General features: G+C 40.0%; 1 protein-coding gene across 9 annotated transcripts in view; it reads right to left on the reverse strand.

The window, feature by feature from the left end:
• Positions 1-25,916, reverse strand: part of PKNOX1 (PBX/knotted 1 homeobox 1) — a 40,243-nt gene extending 14,327 nt beyond the window's left edge. Inside the window, exons 1-6 of one of the 9 annotated variants that reach the window (XM_089511950.1) lie at positions 25,720-25,916; positions 19,422-19,648; positions 10,800-10,902; positions 3,251-3,378; positions 2,246-2,417; positions 473-643 (exon numbers count right to left, since the gene is read on the reverse strand). In XM_089511950.1, the coding sequence (XP_089368076.1) occupies positions 473-643; positions 2,246-2,417; positions 3,251-3,378; positions 10,800-10,850 (522 nt within the window). In that variant the 5' untranslated portion in view covers positions 10,851-10,902; positions 19,422-19,648; positions 25,720-25,916. Of the gene's footprint in view, positions 1-472; positions 644-2,245; positions 2,418-3,250; positions 3,382-5,446; positions 5,522-10,799; positions 10,903-16,868; positions 16,995-19,421; positions 19,649-20,732; positions 20,752-22,490; positions 24,083-25,719 lie in introns of those variants that run through there. The other 8 variants (XM_089511954.1, XM_089511946.1, XM_089511953.1 and 5 more) reach the window with 8 other exon arrangements.
• Positions 25,917-27,036: the final 1,120 nt, after the last annotated feature.

Here is a 27,036-nt window from a genome sequence, read left to right on the forward strand (position 1 = left end):
CCTGATCAATAAGAAACTTCACAAGGGAGAGCTGGTAACCTTAACAAAATCACAAAGCCTTAAAAACTGCTAGTTTGCCAGTCACAGATCATCTATTTGTAAATTGCATGGTTTACAAATTTAACCAAGATATTTAACACTGTACTTTGTGACATAGTGGTTTGAGTACTGGACTACAACTCTGGAGACCAGGGCTCGATTCCCACCCAGCCATGAAACCCACTGGGGGACCTTGGACAAGTCACATGCTCTCAACTTCAGGGGAAGGCAATAGCAAACCTCCTCTGAACAAATTTTGCCCAGAAAATGATAGGGTCGCCACAGGGTCACCATAAATCGGAAATTACTTGAAAGCACATAACAACAATGAACTTCATATTGCTAAAATTTTTACTCTTACTTATCCTGAGTCTTTGGGGAGGTAGGTATAAAAGAAATAAAGAAAATACAATTCAGTCAAAGTGAAAGATACCTGGGGCTGTACAGGTGAATATGGACTGCCGGATTCTCCACTAAGCAGAGTTTCACTGTTCATTTTAGTTTTCAGACATGCAATATAGCGACTACAGAAATCCTTACAGAGCTCATTAACTTTTTCTAACTCAAGCAGATGAATTCGTAGAACCTGAATTGCCTTTACCATCTAAGAAAGGGAACACAGAAAAAATTCTGAAACAAAGCTTTTTAAAAATGATGACAAGCACCTACACATGTTATTTTCAGGGTGTTAAGTACAAATAGTTGCTTTTATAAATATTTGAGCTGCTGTTTTTCAAATTATTGTTTTAAAAATGCACTGAAAAAACACTCTATACCCTATAGGAGTAGTTGAGGATAACTGCAAAATCTTCTTGGCCTGTTTTAGGTCTAGGGGAGACCTGTTTCCCAACCAGGAAGGTGACATGCAATCTGCAGGTGAGATGTTACCCACCTTTGACTTAAAAGGCAGAGACACCCTAAGAAAGTCTCTGATTATCTAAACACCCCATAACTCAAACAACTACATCTATGTAGACCTCTTAAGAAAATTTTAAAATATGTATATTGATTTTTGACCTTTGGCAGATGCTTATGTCCTAATTTCAATATTATGTGAATACAGTTGATTCCTGATACTTGACTTTCTATTAAAGCAGCAGTGGGGGGAAATAAGGCTCCTAAGCTACATGATTTGCCAAACCTCGGTGGCTTTTGTAACAGTTAGCCAAAGCCCCCAACACTTTTTTTTAAAGGCACAATTTTTGGGCACTCCAGAAACCCATTTTTCACAGATATACACAACCCACAGACTCTTCTGTAAATCATACTGAAAGATGGCATAATGTTTGAAAGACTTTCAACGAATGAGGGATTTGCAACATCGATTATTCTTAAAAAATACAAACAAACAAACACTGGAACAAAGAGTAATTACAGATAAAGGAACGGCGAGAGAAATGCTTCTTCACACAGTGCAAAATTATATGGAATTTGCTACCACAAGATTTACTGGGGGTTGGGGGTTTTTAAATTGTAATTTTTAACTGTTTGATGTTTTAATTATACTGTTGGAATCCGCTTTGATTCTTTTGTGAAAAAGCGGAATACACATAATAATAATAATAATAATAATAATAATAATAATAATTACTGATAGCCTCAAAATTGGTAGAGCTTTAAAGGAAGTTTAAACAAGTTTATAGAAAAGAGGCGAATGGCGACAAATAGCAATGGCAAATGTCTCCTCTAGAGGTACTGTCCCTTTTAATGCCACCTCTAGGGAATGTGAACAGAGCATTCTTGCACTCATATCCTGCTTGTGGGCTTCCCACAAATACCTGACGGGCCACTGCGAAAACAGAATGCTGGACTAGATAGGAGTTTCTTTGATCCGACACAGCTCTTATGCTGTTACTTGGTCATCTTTTGGAAGTGATCTCCTGAGTATTTTCAAAGAAATATTTAAAAGGAAAAAATCAGGCTCTGCAATAACACCAGCTGATTACTGGACAGCATACTTGGAGTCTTAAATAATCCCTCATTTCCAAGCAATATTTCTTCATCTGAAGTTCTGCTCTTCAGGTTTAGTAATCTGAATATACATATATTTTTTCTAAATTAGACAGATTTAATTAATTCCCCAAAGAAACAAAAATCAATATGTACCTTATTTTTCCCTGAATCACTCAAGAAATTTAGTATTCCTTTAGGAATACTGTATTACTACAGTAATTTTATACTATTAAAACTTTAGTAGTTAACTTACTAAATTGTCTGTTTCGGGATCTTCACAAAAAAAGGGTTTTCCTTCCTTCTCCTGCTTCCTAACAAAGTTTTCAATATCTACATCAAAACTTGCAGATGTTGTGCCTTCTGATCCCTGTGTAGATTGTTCACATTTTTCAAATAACAGGGCTAATAAGGGGAAAAGTGGATGTCTGGAAATAAAAACAGAAAAGACAAGCAAACTTTAAGACTGTAGAAATTTCTGTACGTAAGTGCATATGATGGAAACAATAAACATTTCATACACACATAAAATAAAATAAACAAAAGTTAGCAACAAGTTCACTAAGGATTAATAATAAACGAGATGTTAAGCACTACTGTTTTCAATACGGATAACTGACTTGTAACTCTGAAGAATTTTGCATTCTTATGCATGTAAAGAAAATTCTGAATATAATCTTAGCCACCGCAGAAGAAACAGAGAACTGCAAGATTCTTAAAGTTCCTGATAAGATACTAGATATTAATTACTTGCTTTTACTCTACTTCAGGGTTTCACAGACTTTTGATAGGCCATCCTGGTTTATCTTTTGGGTGTCCCTGCCCCAGCACTAACCATCTGCCTTGCAAAATAAAGTGCAGACACCCTCAGACACTGCTGCATCTGTTTGTGACAAACTGGACTAGGAACAAATTCAGTGAAAAAGCTCTCATGAAAACCCATTAGAACAAAACAGGTTATTTCCAAGTCAGGCTAGGATGACAGTCAAATAGCATTTCTACCCCTAAATCTAATGGGAATCAGTGAAGATCTTCTAGATGACATTGATCTCACCATGCTCTGCCTGATAATGGGGAAAAGGCTCCATCAATTTCAGGATCTTATCCTCCCCAAAACTCTATATGTCCATTTTTTCCAGGTGTTGCCTGTGTGTCCCTACCACCATCAGAGCAGCCCCTCAGTTTGAGAATATCCATTCTGGTGTCTAAAGAGAACAACACTTTTTAATACTTTGATAATTCATTCTGTCAACACTGCTACCTGTAAATGGCCTGCTTGTCCGCATCCATCGGTGTCTGAGACTCAACTGGAGAAGGACTCAATCCTCCTGCATCTGTTTCCAAACAGTTTGGATCTTGCTCAGTTTTTAACTCTGTTACTACTTGCATCTGCTAGAAAAAGAAAGATGCTTTATATTGCCAACTGCTCAGATTCACCACTAAAGGCTCTGTTTTCTAAGCAAAGAGAAAGGCAAAGGCCTACAAAGTTGCCAGAAAGCTGGTATGACTTGGCAACTATACAAAAAGTACAAGCAGTTAACAAAAAACTCATTTAATCTTTGCAACATTTGGAGGCAGGGCGACAGTGTAAAGGTCACTATAAGTTTGACTCTTATTAGTAGATTTCTTTTAGTATATTGATAATTATAGAATGTTGTATTTCAGAACCAGCTATTTTTGGATAAAGCTATGCACACATTGCTCCAAAAATCAATCTGAGAAAGCAAAGCTTGAAAACATCTGCTGCCTGCCTTGCTTTTCCTTCTTTTTCCTTGCATATTATGCAGTTTTAAGGAAAACACTCTGGAAATTATTTCCAATAATTTATTTTAAAATCATACATAAAAGAAAGGAATTCTGTCATATCTTCCATTATTGGTATTTTAAAACCTTTGCCTAACTCTTGCCTATGCCTCCACTTACGAAAGACAATATACAATTTAGGATTAATTATCTAGGTAGCATTAGAAATAGAAACCACTCCTGCATTTGGGATAAAAATGTTTCAGATTGGAATTTCAAAACATCGCCATTTCATTTAAACTATCTTTTCTTTTACATACATACACACACACACAGAGGAAACCGTCCATGCACCTGAGGAAATAGGCCAAGTTTACAGCAGCTTATGCTACAATGTCTTTTGCTCAGTTAGTCTCAAAGGTGCTACAAGATTCCTTTGTATACTAATATTCCAGATTAACAAGACTATGGGGCTATAAAGATTGCCCCTAAGGGGTGGTGAGAGGCCGCCCCTTTCCTGACTGGATTGGGGCTGTGGCAACCTCACGTCATGGCCCCAATCCAGCCTCTGGAGGGTACAAAAAGGAGCCGCAAAAAGCGGCTCCTTTTTGCACCCTCCAAGGGGTTACATAGCCACTGCAGCGCAGTTCTATGGCACGCCTTCGGTGCTGTGTCATTTGGATGCAGCACCAGAGGTGCATCATGACATCGCACACCATCTGGGGAGGCATGCGCCATTATGGTGCCATGGGGCAGAGTTAGGGCAAGCGTTGTCAGGACGCTGATCCCTGACTCTGCCTACAGGCCGGCACAAAGTGCCAGTCTGTACAGGCCCTATGTCTCTGAATTCTGAGGCATGATGTTAGGGTCTGCTCAGTAAGGCAAAAAGTGGGCAGGACTGGATGAAAATATGGTGTGATAATATGTACTGCTCCACAAATGATAGTTGGGTAGAAAACCATGGCAGATACAGAATGGAGGAATGGTTTTGGTGGATTTTGGGAATCCTAGAATCATAGAGTTGGAATAGACCACATGGGCCATCCAGTCCAACATGCTCACAATCCAAGCACCCCCAAAAGATGGCCATCCAGTGTGTCATCCTTGCACCTGTTCCAATTTTAGTATATGTGCTGCTGAAGGTATGGGTGGCAGGCGTACCTATGGTATGATAAAATTAAAGTACACCATGATTTCCATCTCCATATTTTGAGGAGATCCCTCCTGAAAGTCTGGGTTAAAATAAAAGCAATCTTTTATCGATGGATACCTGGATGGATGTCCCCACATGAAGCTTTATGAAGCATATTTAACCCAAGTAGTAAATATGTTACATACGAAGTATTGTGTAGTGTATTGACAGTTCCTTTATTTGGTTTCATTACTATCAATTACAGGAGATATTTAAGACAGGCCAGAAAGAGTATGGGTTGTATTTCCTTAAAAATGAAATGGATAATCTGTTGTTAACTATCAAACCTAAACAAATAGCGATGTTGTATAAAGTCTTACTAGGAAGGAAATTAGAGGAGGAGATAGTGAAAGACCATATGTTGGCTTGGTCAAGAAACTTGGGTAAAGAAATCCAAGCACCCCCAAATAATAATTAAAAAAAAAAAAAAAGATGGCCATCCAGCCTCTGTTTAAAGCTCTCCAAAGAAGGAGACTCCACCACACTCTGAGGGAGTGTGTTTAACTGTCAAACAGCTCTTACTGTCAGGAAGTTCCTCTTGATGTTGAGGTGGAATCTCTTTTCCTGTAGCTTGCATTCATTATTCTATGTCTTATCCTATGGAGCAGTAGAAAACAAGCTTGTTCCAGCCTCATACGACATCCCTTCAAAAATTTAAACAAGGCTATCATATCACCTCTTAACCTTCTCTTCTCCAGGATAAACATACCCAGATCCCTAAGTCTTTGCACATAAGGCATGGTTTCCATACCCTACACCATTTTGGTCGCCCTCCTCTGGACAGGCTCCTGCTTGTCAACATCCTTTTTGAATGGCGGTGCCCAAAACTGGTACTGTAAAAGCACAGTCTTAACAATAAATAAAGGCATTTCAAGTCCCAAACCCCTGGTGCTGTGACAAAGAATTGTCACAGCACGAGTAACAACGCTGTGTCAAAATCCTAACTGTTCAACAGATAAGCACACACTTCCATTGATCCCTTCCTACCAACATTCTCAGACCTGTGCATCACAAAAAGCAGCAAGTAAGGAGAAATTGACAAATGATTAGAGATGACAGTGAATGAGGTGCCAGGTCACACATTTAAAATATAGATTAATTATTTCAGACCACATCTACTTAACCCTTCTAGTATTTTTCAAAATTCATTAATTAACTACCTCATAAAATCAGAGTTCAAAAAGCCGTCATTTTGGTGCAATAACAGCATTCTATAGGTACAGCAGACGATAATATTAGTGGTGTTTAATCTTATGGAATCTTCAGTTTAAAAAAACACTCCTGGTTTACTGAATTCTGTTCAAGGTTGGTGCAAAGCAAGTGATAGATGCAACATTACATGAAGAAAAACATCTATATGATGATCAAAAATTACAAATAATTTGTTTTAAAACTACTAATGAATAAAAGGCCTGCAATGTTTTAAAGTTTTTCCCCAATAACTGGTTTGTCTAATGTTAAGAATAGGACTTGCACATTATAACATGCTACATTTTAAGCTATAATTTTTATATACAATTGGCATGTCTGTTTTTATGTTAAGACATGGAATTAAATTAAGCAGGACATGTTCAGATGGGAGAAACTGAATTTGTCATTGTTGGGGAGAATTTCTCTGGCAAAAATGAATGGGTTGCATAAAACGATGTTTCTAATTCAGACAAAACCTGTAGAATTTAAAGACCACGTAAAAACAAACAAATGAACTATAAAAACAAAACAAAAACACCTTTCTCCAAATAAATTTCTTGGAATTTATATAGAGAGGCATAATATTGATCAAATGCCTTTTGTATATTTACCGTATCTGTTATTAGTGTTTCTTTCTTGTAACTTTAATATCACTTCCTCTTCTTTTCTCAATTTGTATACCAACCATTTTCCTGATTTATTTGCAAATCCAATTTCATTGTCAGATTTTATTTTAGTAGTGTTAGCTTCTCGATAAAGGACTATTATTATTCTCTCCCCTCCTTTTTTTTTAGTATTCTTCATGAACTTTTTTTTCTAATTATCTGTAGGTATTCCACCAATTCAGATTCCCTCCCACCACCATCTATATAATTTAGAATCATTAGAGTCTCTTTAAATTTAGGGTTCATCATATATTTGGGGAAGCAAATTATTGAAAACAATACATTTTACTTTCAATAAATGCACATTATATCACAACACACTGCTACCTGCCAACTTTCATATCCAGCTTTCCTTGGTATATTTGTACAAAAAGCACAACTATTTCACTCCACTTCATAACAACTATTCTTAAATGGCAGAGATCAGAATCAAACTGCAAAAAACAGCCATTCAGGTTGCAATCCTAAGGCCCACTGAAAAGCAATGGCTGCTGTCATACAATATTGGTTTGTTCTGTGTGCTCCTCAAGATGTTCTTGGAATGAAACTCCCAGCATTATTGCCACTAGCTATGTTAGTTGGAATTGCTTGGAACTGTACTCCAACATCTAAAAGATCACACAGTTTCCACCCTGATTTATACTGTGGGGTGAACTTCTGGCAGGATCCTCTCTTGTTTGTTTCATTTCCAACAAACCAGAGATGAAATCCACAAAGAAACTTAAACTAAGACATGGATTCAAAGTAAAACAGATTGTTGAGCTTTGTATTAAGAGAAAGCTATCAAGTGATGTGAGCTAGCACATTGCTTGTTAACAATGAACAGTTTCTGCTTTTTCCTGACTTGTTATGTCATGTGAATTGGACCAACAGGACTCATGTTCAAACATACATGCTAGGATTGTACTGTCATTAAAAAAAAATTAACCCCAAAACCCCTAAGTCAACTTATCCACAGGTCAATATAAGTACTGTACTTTGACTCATAAAAAAAGGAACCATCCCCTCCTGCAGGGCAAGAGTGTAATCATGGAACTATGGACTCCCTTCTGCTCGATCATCTATCCAGCCTTTAGTGTGAGTGCAACCAGTTATGCCTGCTGGAATTTTGGAATTCCTTTGGCCTTGTTTTCCTTTGTTTCAGCATTTAGATACTTTGTTACATGCCCCTAAATTTTAATCTTGATTTATCCACAGGTCATATCAAAGTTCATAATTTTGGTCCCAAAACTTGCCCTCGATATATACATGAGGTCGAGTTACAGTCCAGTATATACAGTAAATGTTTTTAAAGCTCAGCAGTAAACAGTTGGTTGTTCTTGGTATTTTAAAAATGCCAAGGTTAGGTCCAAAACGCACTGTAGAAATAATCCAATTTGAAACCACTTTAACTGCCCTGGTTCAATGCTAGGAAATTCTGGGAACTGTAGTTTTGTGGGACATTTAGCCTCCTCTATCAGAGAACTCAGGTGCCACAATAAACTGCAGCCCCCAAAATTTCCTAGCATTGAGTCAGGGCAGTTAAACTGGTCTCTAACTGGATTATTTCTGCAGTGTGGTTTGGACCTTACTTTCAAGAAGCAGTATCATAAACCCAAATTTAAATAGCACAAAGACAACAGAAACAATTATCACTACATACCACTCTGTATGCTACATATTTACCTAAATGTTAAAAGGAGCTTTCTAAGAATGGGCTATAAAGATCAAATTTAAAATGAAAACTGAAGAATATACACAATTCTTCAAAAACAGTGTGAAAAGAGGCAGTTTAACAGTTTTCTTACAGAATACACACAGCTTCATTTTTAGATGTTTAAATATTGAATCCCTTTTTTTTCACTTCACTTGTTTTGTACTGAATATAAATGATGACTCTCTTATATATGATAAAGAGCTTTTTATAAGACATGTCTGAGCAAATACAGTATAATCACAGTTTAGTTGTAGGATTATTCTCATGTGATATCTTTTTCCCTTTCTGCTGCCTGGGGATACACTAGTACAGGATTCCTAATATAGATCCATACGAGTTTTTGCTTGCTCTGAAAGAACATGTATAGTTTGAAGGACTACTGCCTTCTCCCTTTTTCACTCACAATTTTTCAAAAGGATTACATCCACTATTATATTTTGAAAGAATAACAGCTAAAATGATAGCTATAGCTTGAAACCCAGTATAAATTAATTTCATGAATTTCATGAAAGGAAAGTTTAATATGCTCTCCTTTCCTGATTGCTTCCTGTCCATTTCCATTAAGACTATTTGAAAGGGTAGCAGTCCTAAGCAATGTGGGATGGGACACAGGGTGTTTGCTGAGGCAGGGTGTGGGGAGAAACAGAAATACCAGTACTGTGAAGTTGTTTAAATTAACTTCTCTTAGGATTCTAGCCAATACAATTAGTGAAAGCATTGAAGACAACAGCAAATAAATGGGCAGAGTTAGCCATTTATATGCATGTCTTTTGTAGAATTTCTGAATAACCCAAGCATAAATAAACTAAACTAAAGTTGCAATCCTATAGAACTCATTTAGGAGCAAGTCCCAACCTAGTAGAACTTGAGTAGCTATGCACAAGATGGCACAGCAAATAGCTTCAAGAGATCAAGGAAAATTACAAAAATTACAAAATTACAAAAGCCAGCTACTAAAAAATCAGTAGACCCACATCAGTTTTAGGTATATACCCAAAATAACTAGCACATTACACCAGCATATTTTCAACAGATCCAAATACAAGCCATCTGCTAAAGTTCACTAATGGGCACATGTATTCCTGCATTTTATATAGTGACGGGGCAAAGTAGATGGACAGGAAGGAGCGGCTATAAGCCGCTCCCAGCCCAATCGCCCCAGCACCATGGTGAACATATGCCATTGCCCCGAGGGCGCCTCCTCCCACAGCCTCAAACAGAAGCGGAAAGGATCATCTCCTTCTGGGGCTGGTTTTGGACTGCCTTACATGATACACGCCCCCAGAGCGCCCTGAAGCCACCCCCAACTGCAAGTCTGTTTCGGGCCTATCACACCTTGGAATTAACTTATTTAGTTTTAGATAACCTTCTAGATTCCCAAATTGACATCAAAGTTTAAAAAGGTATGGTTTAGTGGATTAAGATGATAGAATTTCTTAGAGTTCATTAAGTGGGTGCCTCTCCTTCTGTCACATTCAGTAAAACAGGAAGGACTGCCGTTTCAGGAGAATAAATCCTAAAATTGGAAGAATTACCCCTTTCGCCATTCTTGAGTGCTTCAATTGTGCAGAATAATGTTCTGCATATGCTTAGATACCCTTTAAATATTCAGATTAAGAATGCTCCAGTCTTGATCCAGTGATCTTGGTAGCTATCCATTTATTGCTGTATTTCAGATGGATCAGTGCCCCCCAAACTGAAAGAAATCACTCCTTTTTAACCTTTAAAAATCAAGGCATTTTAAGAGTGAATGATGTGTATGTGCTATTGATGGAAATGGGATGGAAAGAAAAGAAGATGCAGATGAAGGACAAACTATACTGGGGAAGTTGTAAGATAATATTCTTTGCTTTGAGTCAGCTTTTCCCCAACCTGACAGTTCCCAGACATGCTGGACACTCACCTTTTCCAAACAATAACCCTATTATTGGCCTCATAGTCCAAATAGTGAAAAAATCCAGGTTAGAAAAAGGTAACTTTAAAAGGACAAAAGAATGGTGCATCTATTCACAGTACACACTGTTGGGACAAATTGTCCCACTTGGCATAAGATAACTTTCTCTGTTTTAAACTAATCTGCTTCCAAAGGTTCTTTACTGCTTTAGACTAAATTACTCTAGCTTTCTACAAACAGCACTAGAAAAGGAAGTGGTAATGTGCAACCTATTGGCATAGCTTGTGTACCATAATCAAAATAACAGCTACCAACAGGCTCTATAAATTAGATATAAGTGGTTTGAAGTATTGTGTATCCTAATTTTAAAAAATATTTTAGGCTACTAAAAACCAGCATTTTTTTTTAAAAAAAAACAAGAGTTCTTACTTGCTGCCCATCTTGATAGTTGTCTATACTTAATGTCTGCGTTGCCATCATGGTTACAGAGAAGTCTTACAAAGTTAAATAATCACATCTTAGTTCAGATTTTCTAAAGAAAAAAAAACCTGAAAGGTTAATAAGACATTATAGACTAAGAAACTGAGCTTTGTTTTTGCAGCAGCAAATAAGATTTTTGAAAAATATAGTTACATTTACATGTATTTTCTGTATCGCCTGTACAAGTTCAATAAACTTCCCTTCCAAAACATTTTGACAAATACTGATGATAGCTAGGGTTTACATTCTCATAATCAAAATCTGAAGAAATTACCAAAACAATGCACTACTGAAATACACAGGTAATTGCCACAAAATATTGATGAAATAATTGTATGTAGTTTCACTTGCTAAAATAAAATGACCATCATCATCAAAAATAACAAAAGCCAAAATTACCCAGGACATTGAGTATTAAGACAATTCTTTCTCTGATCAGAACACAATTTTGTTTTGTTTTTTTTAACAATGTACATGCTGAGGAGTAGCTTGTATTACTCACATAGTACACAAGGGTATTTTGAATGCACCAAGAGGGAAAATAACCTTTTTTACATGTGGAGGTCATAAAGCAAAATTGTCCAATGGCTACTCATTGAATGACAATAAATTAACTAAACATCCCTCATGTGCATATTATCACATTTATAGCCTTACAAACAGAGCTTTCTACACTTTGCCTTTCATAAGCATGCATAATCTCTCTGACTACATAAAGGATTGATTAACCCAAGATCCAGCTTGTCTCATATATTTGCAGAGCAAACATCCTCAGTGTGATAGGCATTAGTAATTTCTGCTTTCATAGGGTCATTACTTCACCCACTATAGACTGTTTCTGTGTACATCTAAGGCCATACAAAGGGTAGATGAAAAAGGCAGTTAGTTTATGTGCAAGTCAGTCTGCCGATGCAAGCACACATAGCTTCTGAAGATACATAAAGAAAATGTGTACTTCAAACAAGAAAATCACTTCAGACAATACAGAAATTATGCAGGACTTTCATGGAGAATCTCCAGATATGAAAAACATAAATTGATCACAATCCCAACTTATAAGATGGTACTACTGCTAAGAAAAGTTCCACCTAATGAACAGATGTTTGGGTTGTTTTTCTTTGTAATCACAAGCGTTTTCAGATACAAGCATAGAAATCTCCACTTTACTTGCCTGCACAATCAAAATTACATAGGAATAACTCACACACTTCTTTGGAAATTCCTTTCTTGAAACATCCAACACAGATGAGAATGGGCAAAAACCCAGAATGTTTTTAGAGGTAGCACACTGAAGTGACATTTAATGGTCATCAGGGGCCTTTTGTACATACCTACCCACAAACAATAAAGTCCAAGTCTGTTTATAGTGTATTCCAATTTTCAAAGCTGCTGATTGAAAGTGGTATATGTGCTTCCATGTGTGTCCTCCCTGTACTCAACCAAGATAGTGTCTGACCACCTTTGTTTTCAAACACTTTGCTCAAGGAGCAATTTCTCACCAAAGGGGATGTGTGCACACACAAACCTAATGATCTGACATTTTTGTTGCGAAAAGGTACTAAAATCAAACCTCTTTCCATGGGTACAGTGCTGTTAAAAAACTAACAACAATAATAATAATAATAATAATAATAATAATTTATATTCCGCTTAATCACTTGGAATCCAAGCGGATTACAATAATAAAAGAGGATACAATTAAAATTCTAAAAGCCCTATCCCTCCCCCCCCAGTATAAAAACATAGTAATACTAAAAAGAGATTAAACCAGACAGATATTAAAACAAAAGTATAAAATCCCAGTAAAAATGTATAGCGGGGACCAGATAGGATGGAAAAAGGGATGGAGAAAAGGGGAGAGAAGTGGAGGGGGGGCAGGAAAACAGAGGTGGACCTAGTCTGGAAAGGCCTGCCAGAAGAGATCCATCTTAATAGCCTTCTTAAAGGTTTCCAAGGTGGTAATCTGACGGATCTCATCCGGTAGGTCATTCCAGAGTCTAGGAGCAACTGCTGAAAAGGAACACTGGGTCACTGCCGAAAGACTAGTCCTCTTTGGTTGAAGCAGATTCTTCCCAACAGAATGAAGAGTGCAGGGAGGATGATATGAGAGAAGGCGTTCCAGCAAGAAGTCAGGACCCAAGCCATGTAGGGCTTTAAATGAGACCATGTAATAGAGATAAATAGAAGACCATAGGAGAGCAGGTTTCCAAAGGAATGTTATCCTATTATTATTAGGAGCTCTCTACTTTCACTGTTCGTTTCCAAAAACATAAGTGGGAGAAATGTTCAAGATCACAGAACACTCCTTAGTGCTCCTATTTGCAAATCATGAAAAGGAACATTGGCCTTATCTGTGAGATTTTCATCGTCAGCAGTGGATGGGGAAAACTCCCGCAGTACGTTCTTCCATTTGCTCTGATAGACAGGATGAAGTTTGTAGCAGCATCTGGCAGGGTGAGCAACCCATGAATAACTCAGCTGAAGTAACAGCTGTTGAGAACAAAAACAGACATAACACAAAAGAAAAAGGAAGGCATTGAGGAAAAGGGGGGAGGGGGAACCTGCAATCAACAATACCATGCCTCCACACCCCAGTACCAAGACAGTATCTCAGACCTGGATGGGGAGGAGGTTCACCGCTCCACTGCTGAAAATGAACATCTCACAGGTAATGCCAATGTTCCTTTTTACAGCAACGGAGGGGAAATTCCTACAGTGGGAAAAATAGAATCTCCCAATCATTGGAAGGGTAAAACCAAAAATCCCCAAGTAGATGCTACCTGCTGGAGAACGTAGCTGTCAAATTAAGCCTAGGTGGAGGCAAAAAGCATCCAAATGGTAGTAATGCACAAATGTGGATGGTGAAGACAATGGGGCAGCCCTGCAAATTTCTATCAGGGGAGCATCTGTAGCCAGAGTAGCAGATGTAGCAGCACTATGAGTAGAATGACTGATCACCACACTAGGCAAGCCAACCCCTGTGATTGAACAGCATGTAGTGATACAGAACTTAATCCACCTAGCCAAGGTAGAATATGACACCTTTCCCATAGAAGGTTGAAAAAAATAGAGTTCGAGATTCTGAAATGACAGGTACATTTTGAGATAAATTCTGAGGGCGTTATGTACATCCAAAGTATGCCAGAGGTTGAGGACAGAAAGAAGGAAGAATGACTTCCTGCAAGCTGTGAGAAACAAGTGTTAACTTCGGGCATAAAGGAAAAATCCAATCTTAAGAATTGAATCCAGATAGAATATTCACAGTTCCTTCCACAATGCTCTGATCTCTAAAACCCTTCTTGCAGAGATAACGGCTTTAAAAAAAACCACCTTCCGTGTCAGAAACCTGAAAGTCATTTGTCTCAAATGCTCCAAAGGAGGTTTAGTCAATGCAGAAAGAATCTTGTAATGACTGGTAATCTGTCTCTTTATCCATAACTGGTATTGGTAGACCTTCCTTCCCACTCAATCTCCATTCACAAAGTTATTGGTCAGCGGGAAGAACAAAAGATATTGCAGAAATCTGTCTCTTTATCCATAACTGGTATTGGTAGACCTTCCTTCCCACTCAATCTCCATTCACAAAGGTTGAGCCAAGAGGCACCCCTGGAAGAATAGCTCTGTAAGTACAAGTAGACACAGGTGACCCAGTGTGATCAACTGCAAGGACCATGCTCTGTGAGACCAGTGAGGAGCTTGAGTATAACCTGAGCCCTTTCTGACCTTACTTTTCTTACCACTCTTGACAGAAGAGGTGTTGGTGTAAATGTGTAGAGTACATCTGGAGGCCACAGAGATATTAGGGCATTGATCCTTTCTGCTCCCTGGGTCTGAAACCTTGAGTTGAACCTGTTCACCTGATTGTTAATTGGGAAGGCAAATAGGTCTGCCTCCAGGAGACCAAAGTGGCTTCCTATCAACTGTAAGGACAGTGGATGAAGATGCCATTATGTTGTACTGGCGTTGGTTATACTTATCCAGTCCCTTCACATGTTTAATTCCCCTTTGACGCATTCTACCACCAAGGAGAGAAGGTGACATTCAGACCACGCAAGTAAGATTGTTATCTTCACCATGACAGATTGAGAATGGGTTACATTTTGGCTGTCCTGTCATCCGTTCTGATTAGTACCATCCTGTGGTGCACTAAGTGCTGGAAATGCAGAAGAGCCAATCCGATTGCCTTCAGCTCCAGGCAGTTTACACTGTGTTTATCTTCTGGACACCATTTTTCTGGAGCATAATTTGAGTTGCAAACAGCCCTCCAACCTCTGAGGCTAGCATCTGTGGTGATCTGTACCTGTGGAGGACCCCAAATCAGGTTCCCCCTGGAGACTGTTGGAGAGATTTACCAGCTAAGCAATGCTATGCCTCAAAACATATAGAGACAAGTGTCTCAACTGGGTAGTCTATTTCTGGTAAGGCAGGAAAAACCATTAGAGTTATTGAGCATGGAAATGAGCCCATGGCACATAGCTGACTGAGGGATCATGAATTCCTGAAGATGATCCAAAAGGATGAAGTATAGGCAAGACACACTTGGGAGATGATGGCCTGAAGGGCCTGCACCTTTTCTGGAGAAAGAGAGATTACCCCTTGCAAATGTCCAGGATTCCCCTAAAATGCTGGATCTGCTACGATGGACAGAGGAGGATCTTCCCATAATTGACTAGAAAACTGAGTCTGATAGGGAAGAAAGAATGAAGCAAACATCCCAAACTGTCTAATGGAAGATCTGATTAGTAAATCATCTATACAAGGGTAGACATGAATAATTTACTGTTTCCAATAGGCGACAATCACTTTGGAGAAAACCCTTGGAGACGACGGCAGCCCAAACGGAAGGGATATGTACTGAAAGTATTGTCTCTGGTAGGCAAAATGTAGAATTTCCTGTGCCAGTGTTGGTTGGATGGACCAGAATGTGTGGCTTGGATGGATCAGAATGTAAAGATAACGCTTCCAAAAGAACGAGAGATGCATGAAAATCCCAAGGTCTGAGGACCTCCAGAATTGTACTGAGAATCTCCATCCTGAATGTGTGTTTCCTCACACATTGGCTGACCCATTTCAGGTCCAAAATCACCATCTCCTCGTTTTTGTTTGTTTGTTTTTTTGAGAGAGAACAATTAAAAAATGGAGTAGCAGTCCTTCAATTTTCGAGACAATGGAACTGTCTCGATGGCTCCAATGTCAATCTGGTGCTGAATGGCCTCTAAAACTAGCTGATGCTTTTCTTCATTACTTGACTTTGGAAAGGGAATAAAGAAATCATGAGGATAACAATGAAAATCTACTAAATATCTCTCCCTTAACATCTTTAGAATCTACTGGTCTGATGTGGTTTCTTCCCATACTTGGACAAACAACTGGAGTCTTCCACCCATATATTGGGATGAAGAATCAGGACTGAGGAGGCTTGTGTGCCTATTTGCTTCCTGAAGTGATGGAACTATTTTGCTATTGTATCTGTGCTGCCTTGATTGGTATCCATGCTCAGACCTCCATGGTCTGCCAAATCTGTTACTTCTAGAATAAAAGGAGCTATAAAGGTTCCTGTAGGGATGAAAGGAGGAGTAACCTGGGCAGAAAGTTCTCTTGTCATCTTTTTTGTGAGAGGACACTAATGCCTTCGACTTATCTTTAGTCTCTACCAATGCAGACTCAAGAGCCTCCTCGAATAGCTTAGTGTCCCTGAAAGTAGAGAAAGTAAGGGTCTGCCTGGGAAGGACACCGACATGCACTAAACTGAATAATGTTATGGTTCACATCAGCTGAGAAGACTGCCATTTCCAGAAATTTGTCAGTTCCCTGATGTAGTTTAATATTGCCCTGAGGGACTTTGCTGAGGAGCTCCCTAGCCCATAAAAAGGCAGATCTGGAAAAACAGATATCAGAGAAGTGGCTCTAATGGCCAGTGGGGTAGCCTGGGCAGAACTGATCTAGGTAAATAATAAACCTTCTAACTGCCACATTATTAGGATGGACTGCAGTGGGTTTAGACCACTCTTTCCTTACTATCTTAATAATGTCTGCAGGAAAGGGTGTTAAAACACTTTTGATGTTGTGCAGCGTGTGAGGCAACACGTCAACGTTTGGCACCAGATTTTCCACCTTCGTGACTGTAGTCAGCAGCTTGTGAGCTGTAGAAACACCTCTCCCTTTCTGAATGAGCAAAGAGACACTGTAAACTTCTCTCAGAGGAGGCTTTTATTCTTAGAAGTTCCACTGTGTGCAGCAATATATACATCGACACCATCCACCATCCAGACTAGTAACAACCATCTCTGAGGTGAAATGCTCGCCACTACTCTAGCAAAGGCTCCGTGAGGCCTACTAGCATTTGATGAACATGGCAAGTTGAGGACCTTTACAGCATGGCAGAACAAGAGTGCAAACTGCTTAGTCTGAAAAGTATAACTGAGGCAGGTGCCTCAAAGGCCTGATCCTCATCCCTGAAAGCTTCCTTTCCCCATACTCAGAAACCAAAGTAGGAATAGAAGTAGAAGAGAAGGTTAAGAGGTGATATGATAGCCCTGTTTAAATATTTGAAGGGACATCATATTGAAGAAGGATTTTCTGCTGCTCCAGAGAACAGGACCCAGAACAATATTCCACCTCAACATTAGGAGGAACTTCCTGACAGTAAGGGCTGTTCAACAGTGAAACGCACTCCCTCAGAGTGGTGGAGTCTCCTTTCTTGGAGGTCTTTAAACAGAGGCATGACAGCCATCTGTTGGATCTGCACTGATTGATTGTTCCTGCATGGCAGGGGGTTGGACTGGAGAGCCCTTGTGGTCTCTTCCAACTCTATGATTCTATGAAATTGAGTCAGCTGGACCCTTCTCCTCCTCTGTGTAGTCAGCAGACAATGTGGACTTTATTGAAGTATTTGTCTTTTTTGGCTGGGAAACATGCCTAGAAACTGTTTAAGTGTCGCTGCATTTGGCAGCAGGCACAATTCTGTGATCCCAAATGGCCACCATCAAAGAAAAGGTTTTCTCATTTTTTTCAAAATGGCAGGTAACATTGCTTCAGCCTGAATGTTTTTCACTCTGATCAAGCAATGGCCAATTTGATTAGAGAAGGCGAGGAAGGTGGGAAAGAAGAGGATTCCTGGTGAATGTGATCCCTGTTATATCTCGGGGGGGGGGGGGGGTTAAGGGTGAGCTAAGCCGCCGAATGGGGCTGCCAGCTCCTGAGTGATGACCATCTGGACCCAGTTACAAAAATCCAGATGGAAGGTGTGTCCCTCCACCACCAGTAAGGAAATTGATGACTGAGTCATGCCACTGAGACAAAGTTTGTGGCTGCGTCCCATGGCCCATTCTGAGCCTGGTGCTCATGGTGTGAGACATCTTGATTCTGTATGGCGAGATTTCCCCATTCCAACAGTACCATTACTCTTGCTGGGCCCATGTGGATCTCTACAGTGGAATCGGCAGACTGAAATTGAGATGTGGGGGGAAGAACCCCCAGACATCCCTGGGCTATCCTCTCTATGAGGAGAATTAGTTGCCACAAAGCCAAAATAGTCAAAAGGAAGAAAGAGAACTAAAATTGCTAACAGAGACTAACCTATATCAAATTATTTTTGAATATATTTGTTTTAGATGCTAGAAAGAGAGGAAAAGAAGATCAATCCAGAATAAGACAGGGGCAAGACAAAATTAATCAGAGCTAATCCCATGCTGAATGCTACAGCGAACTTTGTCCTATCAGAGCAAATGAGAATGACAGCCCACTGTAGGAGCTTTCCTCTCTACTGCTGCAAAATGGTAGACAGTGTTGCAGCCAGCTACTGTGTGAACCTTCAGAAGACTCTTGGTTCTCCTGAACAGGCAAATTTCCTCAAGGAATGTTTCTGACTTCTAAAACTAAGCACTGAAAAACAGCCCTTTCAACTAATTTTGCGTTTACCAATTATTTTTCTTTCCGTCTTCTAAAGGTATAGATGTTCGCTACTTTGACACACAGTCTTCACAATATTCCAGCTAACTATTATTAAAAGCTACAATTTAGATATTTTTTCTAGAGTTAGGAGAGTTAAACTATCATTTAATCTGTTTACAAGTGGAGAAAGCAATGGGGTGGTGTTCTTCCTAACACTGATGGCTGTGGTATCAACACCTAGATTGTTAGCAAGCAGGAAACGCAGTCCACTAGATAAGACTCAATTGTGAGAGTGGGAAAAAGATCCAAGAGCCAGTGTGGTGTAGTAGTTTTAGGTACTGGACTAGGACTCTAGAGAACATGGAAACCCACTGGGTGACTTTGGGCAAGTCACACTCTCTCAGCCTCAGATGAAGGCAAAGGTATATACCCTCTGAATAAATCTTGCCAAGAAAACCCTGTGATAGGGTCGCCTTAAGATCACCGTAAGTGGGAAACAACTTGAAGGCACACAACAACAAGAACAACAAAAGATCCAACAGCATATTGTTGCTTCCTTCATCTTTAAACTGCAGAAAGATTTCAGGAGGTTACTTTAGTTAAATCCAAACACAATTACTGCACAACATGGCAAATAGGAATGCAAGTATACTATTTATTATGAGAATATATTTATACCTTTATACTTTTCCATCTTTAAAAGCTGCTTTTCTTCCAAAATTATAGTAGATTTTGACGATCTGAAACTCTAAATCAACTGATCAAAGGTCAGCATCAGAGAATAAAGTGTCTTGTCTTCAGGTGGCCAATCCACGGCTTCCAGGTCTTCAGGGTGATTCTAAATTTCAGTTTCTTCAGCTCCACTGGAATATCTGAGAATCTTGCTATTCTCATGAATTGCAATTCTAAGATTGAAAGCAAATTATGCAATTTACAGTAATTCATAATTTGCAACCCTAACTTCTAGGTAATGCAGATAACTTCAGTGACATATAAATTGAAGCCTGGTGCTTGAGCTAAAACTTTTAAACTAGTTGCATAATTATAATCTGTCACAAGTTCAATTAACTTTCTGATTATAGCATATAGATATTTTCATGTAATGAATACGCATACAGAAACAAGGAAAATATACAGAAAAATTACACTCCCAGTGATTTCTTACTAATAAGAAGCCATACTCATCATTAACAACCCTTTATTTGTGATGGGTTTCTCTTTCAGACTTTTAGCCTCAAGAATTATCCTAAGGTAATTAGTGTAAAATAATACAACTTAGGAAAATGATGTTTATGCTTAAGATTATTTTATCCCTATTATATTATGTATAAATTATTCAGTACTGTTTTTTAAAATCTCAAGAGTTATTGCTGTGAATAAACATATTCTTTATATCACACACAGCTTTAACCACCAATTTTTTCACAAAACAATGATTGGCACTGCTAGCACTCCATATCATTGGTTTTTTCCATGTTGTGAAGAAGCACGTTTTCCTCATAGGCTGAACCCTAAAACCCACATTTCATGCACAAATTTGTTTCTCCATTTAGTTATTATTTATGGGAGTAAATGTATTTTAGTAAAACTATTTAACAGTTTATAACAAAACAAAAACAAACAGCTTCATTTATATACTGCTTCATACTGAACTAACAGTGTCTAAGTGGTTTACAACTGTAAGCTAATTGCCCCCAACAATCTGGGTACTTATTTTAGGGACCTTGGAAGGATGCAAGCCTGAGTCAAGCTTGAGCCCTTTTGCTGGTATTGAACTCGCAACCTTATGGTTTTGAGTGAGTGGCTGCAGTACAGACATTTAATCACTGCGCCACCAGGGCTCCTTCATATTACATTTGCTCAAATATAATATGAAAGTTTTACTGAAGATTCACCCTAGAATTAATATATTATATCAGACAATTTTTATTACTACAATAATTTTATGGTTATTTATAAAATATAAATCGCACTTTAATATTTAAGCACCTTTCAGCTTCTGCAACATTCCAGCTTTATATTATGCTTGTACTGTGACATAATGAGCAATTTTGAAAAAAGAAATACACTCTTAATAGAAAATCAAGATGAACAAAAGACAAACACAAGTTGGCATGCATCTGTTGGTTAGGATCAACTAGAGCAGACCCATTCAATCAATTGATGGGTGGTGAGTCAAAATATAGATAAATGTAATGCATTCAACTGGTCAACTCTAGCCAGTACTAAAGTAATTTAGGCCTGTGTTTCCTAAAACTATGACAAATAAGAGTTTGAATGGATATTTGTACCGTCCTAGTAATGTAATGTACTGCCCTAATAATGTACTGCCCTAGTAGTATCCACAGCATGAGGTTGTCCAACTCAGTCTTTGACACTCTTTAATCCATATTTTTAGTCATCTGTTTAGAGTGCATCCTAACCTTATATTGTTCATAAAATGGCTGCAGTAGTCCAGAATTTACACCAGCATAAGGTCAACCGTGAAAGCACAGTATTCACATATCACTTTCATACTGACTAAACGGATGTAGGAAACAAACATAGTCCCTATCTTGGTCGCACTGCAAACTAGGGGCCCGAACAGACAGGCCAAAATAAAGCTGTTTTGGGTCACTTTGAAGATATGCTGTTTAAATGACACAAGGATCTTAAGAGGCCAGAGGCTGCAGTTTGGCTTGGCTTCCGGAATCTTAGGATGCATCTGTCATTTAAACAGCATACCTCCAAAGTAACCCAAAGCAGCTTTATTTTGCCCTGTCCAGGAGTGTCAGTGAGCTACAGAAAGACTTTTGTAGCCCCTTAATGCATCTGACAAACTGAGAAAAACAAGGGCAAGCCAAATTAGGGATTATTTTACTGTATGAAAATGGCTGGGCTCCAAACACCAGTGAGATGGGTTCCAATTTATCTGCAATTTGATAAACATGTTTTGAAAAAACTGAGAACAAATCCTGATTAAAGGATGATAAACAGGATACTAGGACAGAAGCATGGAGATAGAAATCAGCCTACATATGCATGACGCTAGAATCATTTCAGAATAAATTAGTAACAGAATCAGCCATTTTAATAATTATTTAAAATGGCCATCATCTTGTGGACTAGTCCCTTGAGCAAAGTTTTCATTTGTCTTCTTTTTAGGATTTAATCTTGCAAATGTGCATTTGTTTGAAGTAAAAGGTACAGTTATAAACTCAGCTGCTTACTAATGTCCAGACAACCACTAATGTTTCTAATAAATTCTGCTCTGCTGACCTTAAGATGAAAAAAAAAAAAAAGCATGTGGCATTATTTTCCTCTTGTGAAAGACAAATATAGTGGTACCTCTGGTGTCATTAAACCTACATGGACACCTGCAACAGTACTGTACTATGATACGCATTCCCAGGTATGGGAACAGAGAGGAGTACCTCTTCCTGCTCAATTTATCTGCCAGGCTGACTTGACCTAGATTTGCAAACCAATCCTTTAGGCCAGTGGGTCTCAAATGCTGGGCTCCACATATTTTGGACTTCAACTTCCAGAATCCCTGATCACTGGCCAGGCTTCTTGGGGCCTTTGAGAGTTGAAGTCCAAAACACCTGGAGGACCAGCTTTAGACTCCATTTATCACGAATTGTTACCAAATTTCAGCGCTTAGTAAACCTATAGTCAGGGCCTAATATATTTCCTGTTACACCTTGTAAATTTCCTGTTACACCTTGTAAATAAAGGATTTATTATTTTAATGAATCTATACCCCACCTTTCTCCCCGGATGGGATCCAAGGTGCCATTCTGGGAGTCTTAAATTTCCTTTAAAATGACACAGTTCTTGTTTTTAGGTTTAATTCTTTGAGATTTCAGGAGATATAGGAGAACAGCTGAACAAGATTTCTAGAGGGGCTTGGATTCAGAGTCCCTTGTCTCTGCCTAGGCAAAAATAATAATACAAAACTAGCAAGTCCATGAAAGTTTGTTACATTTCTGTGATTAATACATGTGGAAGTTCTACCGTTTTAGTCTCCTGCTCCCAAATTAAGTTGGTTTGATACACTGCTGTATTCGGATTACCATGGAACAACTGTAGCTCCAATACGATACAAAAAAGGCTTCTGTTCAGCTCAGTGAGGAAGATCCTCTGTAATCTTTTTGATTCCAGTTCTTGTACTGTTTACATTTGTGCTTTTCTTGAAAGCCTGACACTGCAGGGTTTTATACTGCGGTGCTTTCACTCAGTTTTTAAAAAAAACACAAGTGAACAAGGTGACTTTAAAGATTCTGCATCTGTTTTTCAAACATAATAACCTAAAAGTTTTCCAAATGAGAAATTCAATTTTCTCTGCCTAAGAAGGGGGCGGGTAGCCTTGCACAGGACAAGGGCAGCCTGGCTCTCAAGGGAAGTTTCTTTTTATGTTGCTAATGGAGTTTAAATTTTATTTCCTGGACTTTACAACTCTTTGTCTTCCAAAGCCCACATGGGGAAAAGAGGAGTGGCCTCTGCCAACACCAATCTCTCTCTCTCTGTACCATCCTAATTGACAACATTTTGACAATATGTAAGCCTGTGACTCCAACATTTCTTTTTCTCTCGTCTGATTTTTTGAACACCTTGCCTGAAGAAGAAGCCAGTGGAGCTTCAAAAGCTTGCTTCATGTATTATATGAATTCCGGTTGGTCCAGTAAAGATACTGCTGTTTCGTGCATTTTGGATGTTAGTGTACTTTACTGTATGGCCAGCATGGCTACCCCTGGATACGTCTAATTTTAGTGTAATTTAAAAATATAATTGTATTTTATAATGCATTTTTGTTTTTATTCCTTGGTGTTTTTTAAAACTAAATTTGAACACTAGAATTTGGGAAAGGATGCAGAACTACATTTTCTGCCTAGAAAGTTGTCTGTATATTAAGGAATATGCCTTTCCTTCCTAGCTGTTAGAGACTGACAGTACAAATATATGGTGTGTGTGTGTGTGTGTGTTGTCTGCCTTCAAGTTGTTTCCTACTTAAGGCAATCTTATCATAGGGTTTTCTTGGCAAGTTTCTTCAGAGGAGGTTTGCCATTCCCTTCCTCTGAAGCTGAGAGGGCGTGACTTGCCCAAGGTTACCAAATATACATATATACAAATGTATGCCCCCAAATACACTTTCATACAAAACTAATGAGGGGGGAGATATAATAGCAGGTGGCTTATCTCCAGAATCCTTCAAAGTTTAATCATATTATGTCATACACTTTTGGAGGTTTTCATGCAATACACACATCAGTTATGTCTGAAAGGAGGTAAGCAAATGTCTGAAAATGAAAGGAGGCGAAACACATCACACTGATTGTTAACAAATCAAATCATGCATGACTTCTTATGGGTTCACCCCCCAATGCTTCAGAATCCCAACACTGCACTCCCCAGCATCAGTTTATTGTGAAAAGGGCAGGGTCACCAAAGGCCTTCCTTTTCCAGGACATACGCTACATTTCAGACTTCTGCCCAGGAGGAACTCTCAAAGGTCCTCCTTTATATATACTGACATGAGTGTTGTTAGCTTTTATTTGGGCATGTCCTCCATTTTTCTGGAATGCCCTCCATTTTGCAGTCCCTTGTCCTCCTTTACAATGAGGACATCTGGTCACTCTGGTATGGTAGAGAACAGATCAGTCTAAGCAGCCGGGGGACCAGGCGTCCTCCTTTGCGGACTTCTCCAAAACATCCTCCGTTTTGAGCAAAACTGAGAAACATGAAGTTATATTTCTATGGGGAATTTTAGCTTTTATTGCATTTTATTTGTTTTCGTTTTAAGCATGGCTAATTGTGGATTTATATTTCTATGAGTGGCATGGCTAAGAACCATAAATTTGTATTTCTAGCTCTTACTGTATTTTATTTGTCTTCCGTTTTAAGCATGGCTAAGAACCATGAATTTATATATTTCTATGAGTGTTTTTAGCTTCTATTGTTATTTGGCTCGTCCTCCGCTTCGAGCGCCACTAAGAAGCACATTTCTATGAGTGTTTTTAGCTTCTGTTCTTTTATTCGTCATCCGTTTTGAACATCAGAAGCGTGCCATTTCTCTCTCTATCGCCGTTTTCGGCTTCTATTGTTCGTCCTCCGTTTCGACGGCGACCGAGAAGCGTGGGCTGACATTCCTGTCAGTGTTTTGAGCTTTCTCAACTGGGTCACGTCCATTTGTGTTTCCCCCCCTACAACTCATCATCCTTGAACGCTTTTAAGGCAAGCAAGCGGAGGAGGGAGCTTTATTTTTATTAGCTTATTTATTTATTTGTTTACTGTTGCATTTCCCCTCCCCTCAGGGCCCTGCTTCTCTTCCCCGGTGGCCGCTGAAGGGCGAAGGCGCCCCAGAACTAGGCGCACTGGATGGAGGAAGAAGAGGAGCAGGGCTCGGGGCGTGTGTGTTTGAGAGGGCAGTCAACGTTCTCCTCCTTCGTCATCGTCGCCGCCTCGGGTCTATCGGAATGTCCCTGGAAAAAACGGCCCCTTTAAATAACGCCCTCCCCGCCCCACCCCGCCCCGCCCCTCCCCCTCCGCGCGCGCGCCGCCTCGCGCCACAAACAGCTGTTGCCCTTCCTTCCTTCCTTCCTTCCTCGCTCCTCCAACTCCCCCTCCCCCCTCAGCGCGCGCGCCGCCGACGCTGCCAACCGCTCCCCCTCCCCTCCCCTCCCCTCCCCCTCCCCCTCCCCCTCCGACAAAAAGCAACGGCCACTCGGCGGCTGTTCCAGAAACTTCCTCACTCCCCCTCCCTCCCTCCCTCGCGCCTGACTGCCGACGCCCCTAACAGTCCCCCTCCTTCTTCGGCTGGGTTACGGATTCCCCCTCCCGCTGTTCCGTATGGCGGACTCCCCCCCACACACACACATCCCTGGCTCTGTTTGCGCGGCTGAGCCAAAACGGCCGACACTAGCGGCAGCGGCGGCGGCGGGCGCGCCTTGATGGATGGCTGGCTAGGCTAGGAGCAGGTTTGAGTGACAGCGCTTACCTTGGGTGCCAATCTTCGTCACACTGACAAGCGGCTGCAGCAATCGGGACCCGCACCGCCGCGGCCCGCGTCACCGCGCACACACGGCCTCCTCCAATCAGGAGGCGCGCCGCCCTCCGACGACACCACGCTCGGCCCTGACGCCTTATCAATATTCAGCGAGGGAGCGGGGCCTTTCGTGGTGTTAGGGAGGGGGCGCGAGCCTGGGTGAAAAGGGGGCGGGCGGCGGGGAAGGCGCCGCCTCTCACATCGGAGCCCTGGGCGCGTGCCCGTGCGGGGCTCATGAATTAGTCATGAAGTGGGCGGGGCAAACCACGTTCTTCTCTCTCGGGCGGCCTTAGTTGAATAGGCAGGGAGGCGGAGGTGAGGATTTAAAGAGGGGGCGGAGCTGAAGAACGCTCCTCCTCCTCCCTCTTCCCTCGGCCGGACTGGGGCCGCACGTGACGTCATGTGGCCTCGCGGGCAGCTGGATTTCGTTGCGCGCGAGACGCTCCCTCTGAGGCCTCACAAATACACTGTGTTTCATTTAATCTCCTCATTCTGTTTCAAGGAACGGTTGCCTGCTAAGACTTCTTATATATATATATATTATATAATATATAACGCTATATCTATAATTTTATTTTCTTATATCCCAATATAGGAATTCAAGGCAGCGAACAAGTATAAAACAATACAATTTAAAAAACAATACAAAATATTAAAATACATAAATATATATATATTTTTAAAAAGCAAACAATTTAAAGGATTAAAACAGTTATAAATTAAAATGTAATATATTAAAATACAGACACAAACACAGAGACAGACACGTTTCTATAGATATAGATACGGGCAAGCCTTAGTAGCTATCAGTCCTTTCTTCCCCCTTCACTTTCAAGTAATAGAGTTGGAAGAGACCCCAAGGGCCCTGATCCAGTCCAACCCCATTCTGCCATGCAGGAAATCCAAAACAAAGCATCCCTGACAGATGGCCATCCAGCTAAACTCTGAGGGACTCCACTAAACTGAGGGAGTTTGTTCCACTGTCGAACAGCCCTTACTGTCAGGAAGTTCCTCCTAATGTTGAGGTGGAATCTCTTTTCCTGGAGCTTGCATCCATTGCTTCATGTTCTTGTCTCTGGGTCAAAATTCAGAATGACTGTCATAGATTAGAAGGCAGGGCCAAAGCTAACAAAATTAACTTCAACACAGAGAAATGTAAGGTACTGCAATTAGGCAGAAAATAATGAAATGTCTAGATATAGGATGGGTGACACCTGGCTGAATGAGACTACATGTGAAAGGGATCTAGGAGTCCAAGTAGACCACAAG

Source organism: Sceloporus occidentalis, unplaced genomic scaffold (assembly GCF_023333645.1).
Source record: "Sceloporus occidentalis isolate IW3139 unplaced genomic scaffold, rSceOcc1.0.p SCAF_2, whole genome shotgun sequence".
Classification (NCBI taxonomy): domain Eukaryota; kingdom Metazoa; phylum Chordata; class Lepidosauria; order Squamata; family Phrynosomatidae; genus Sceloporus; species Sceloporus occidentalis.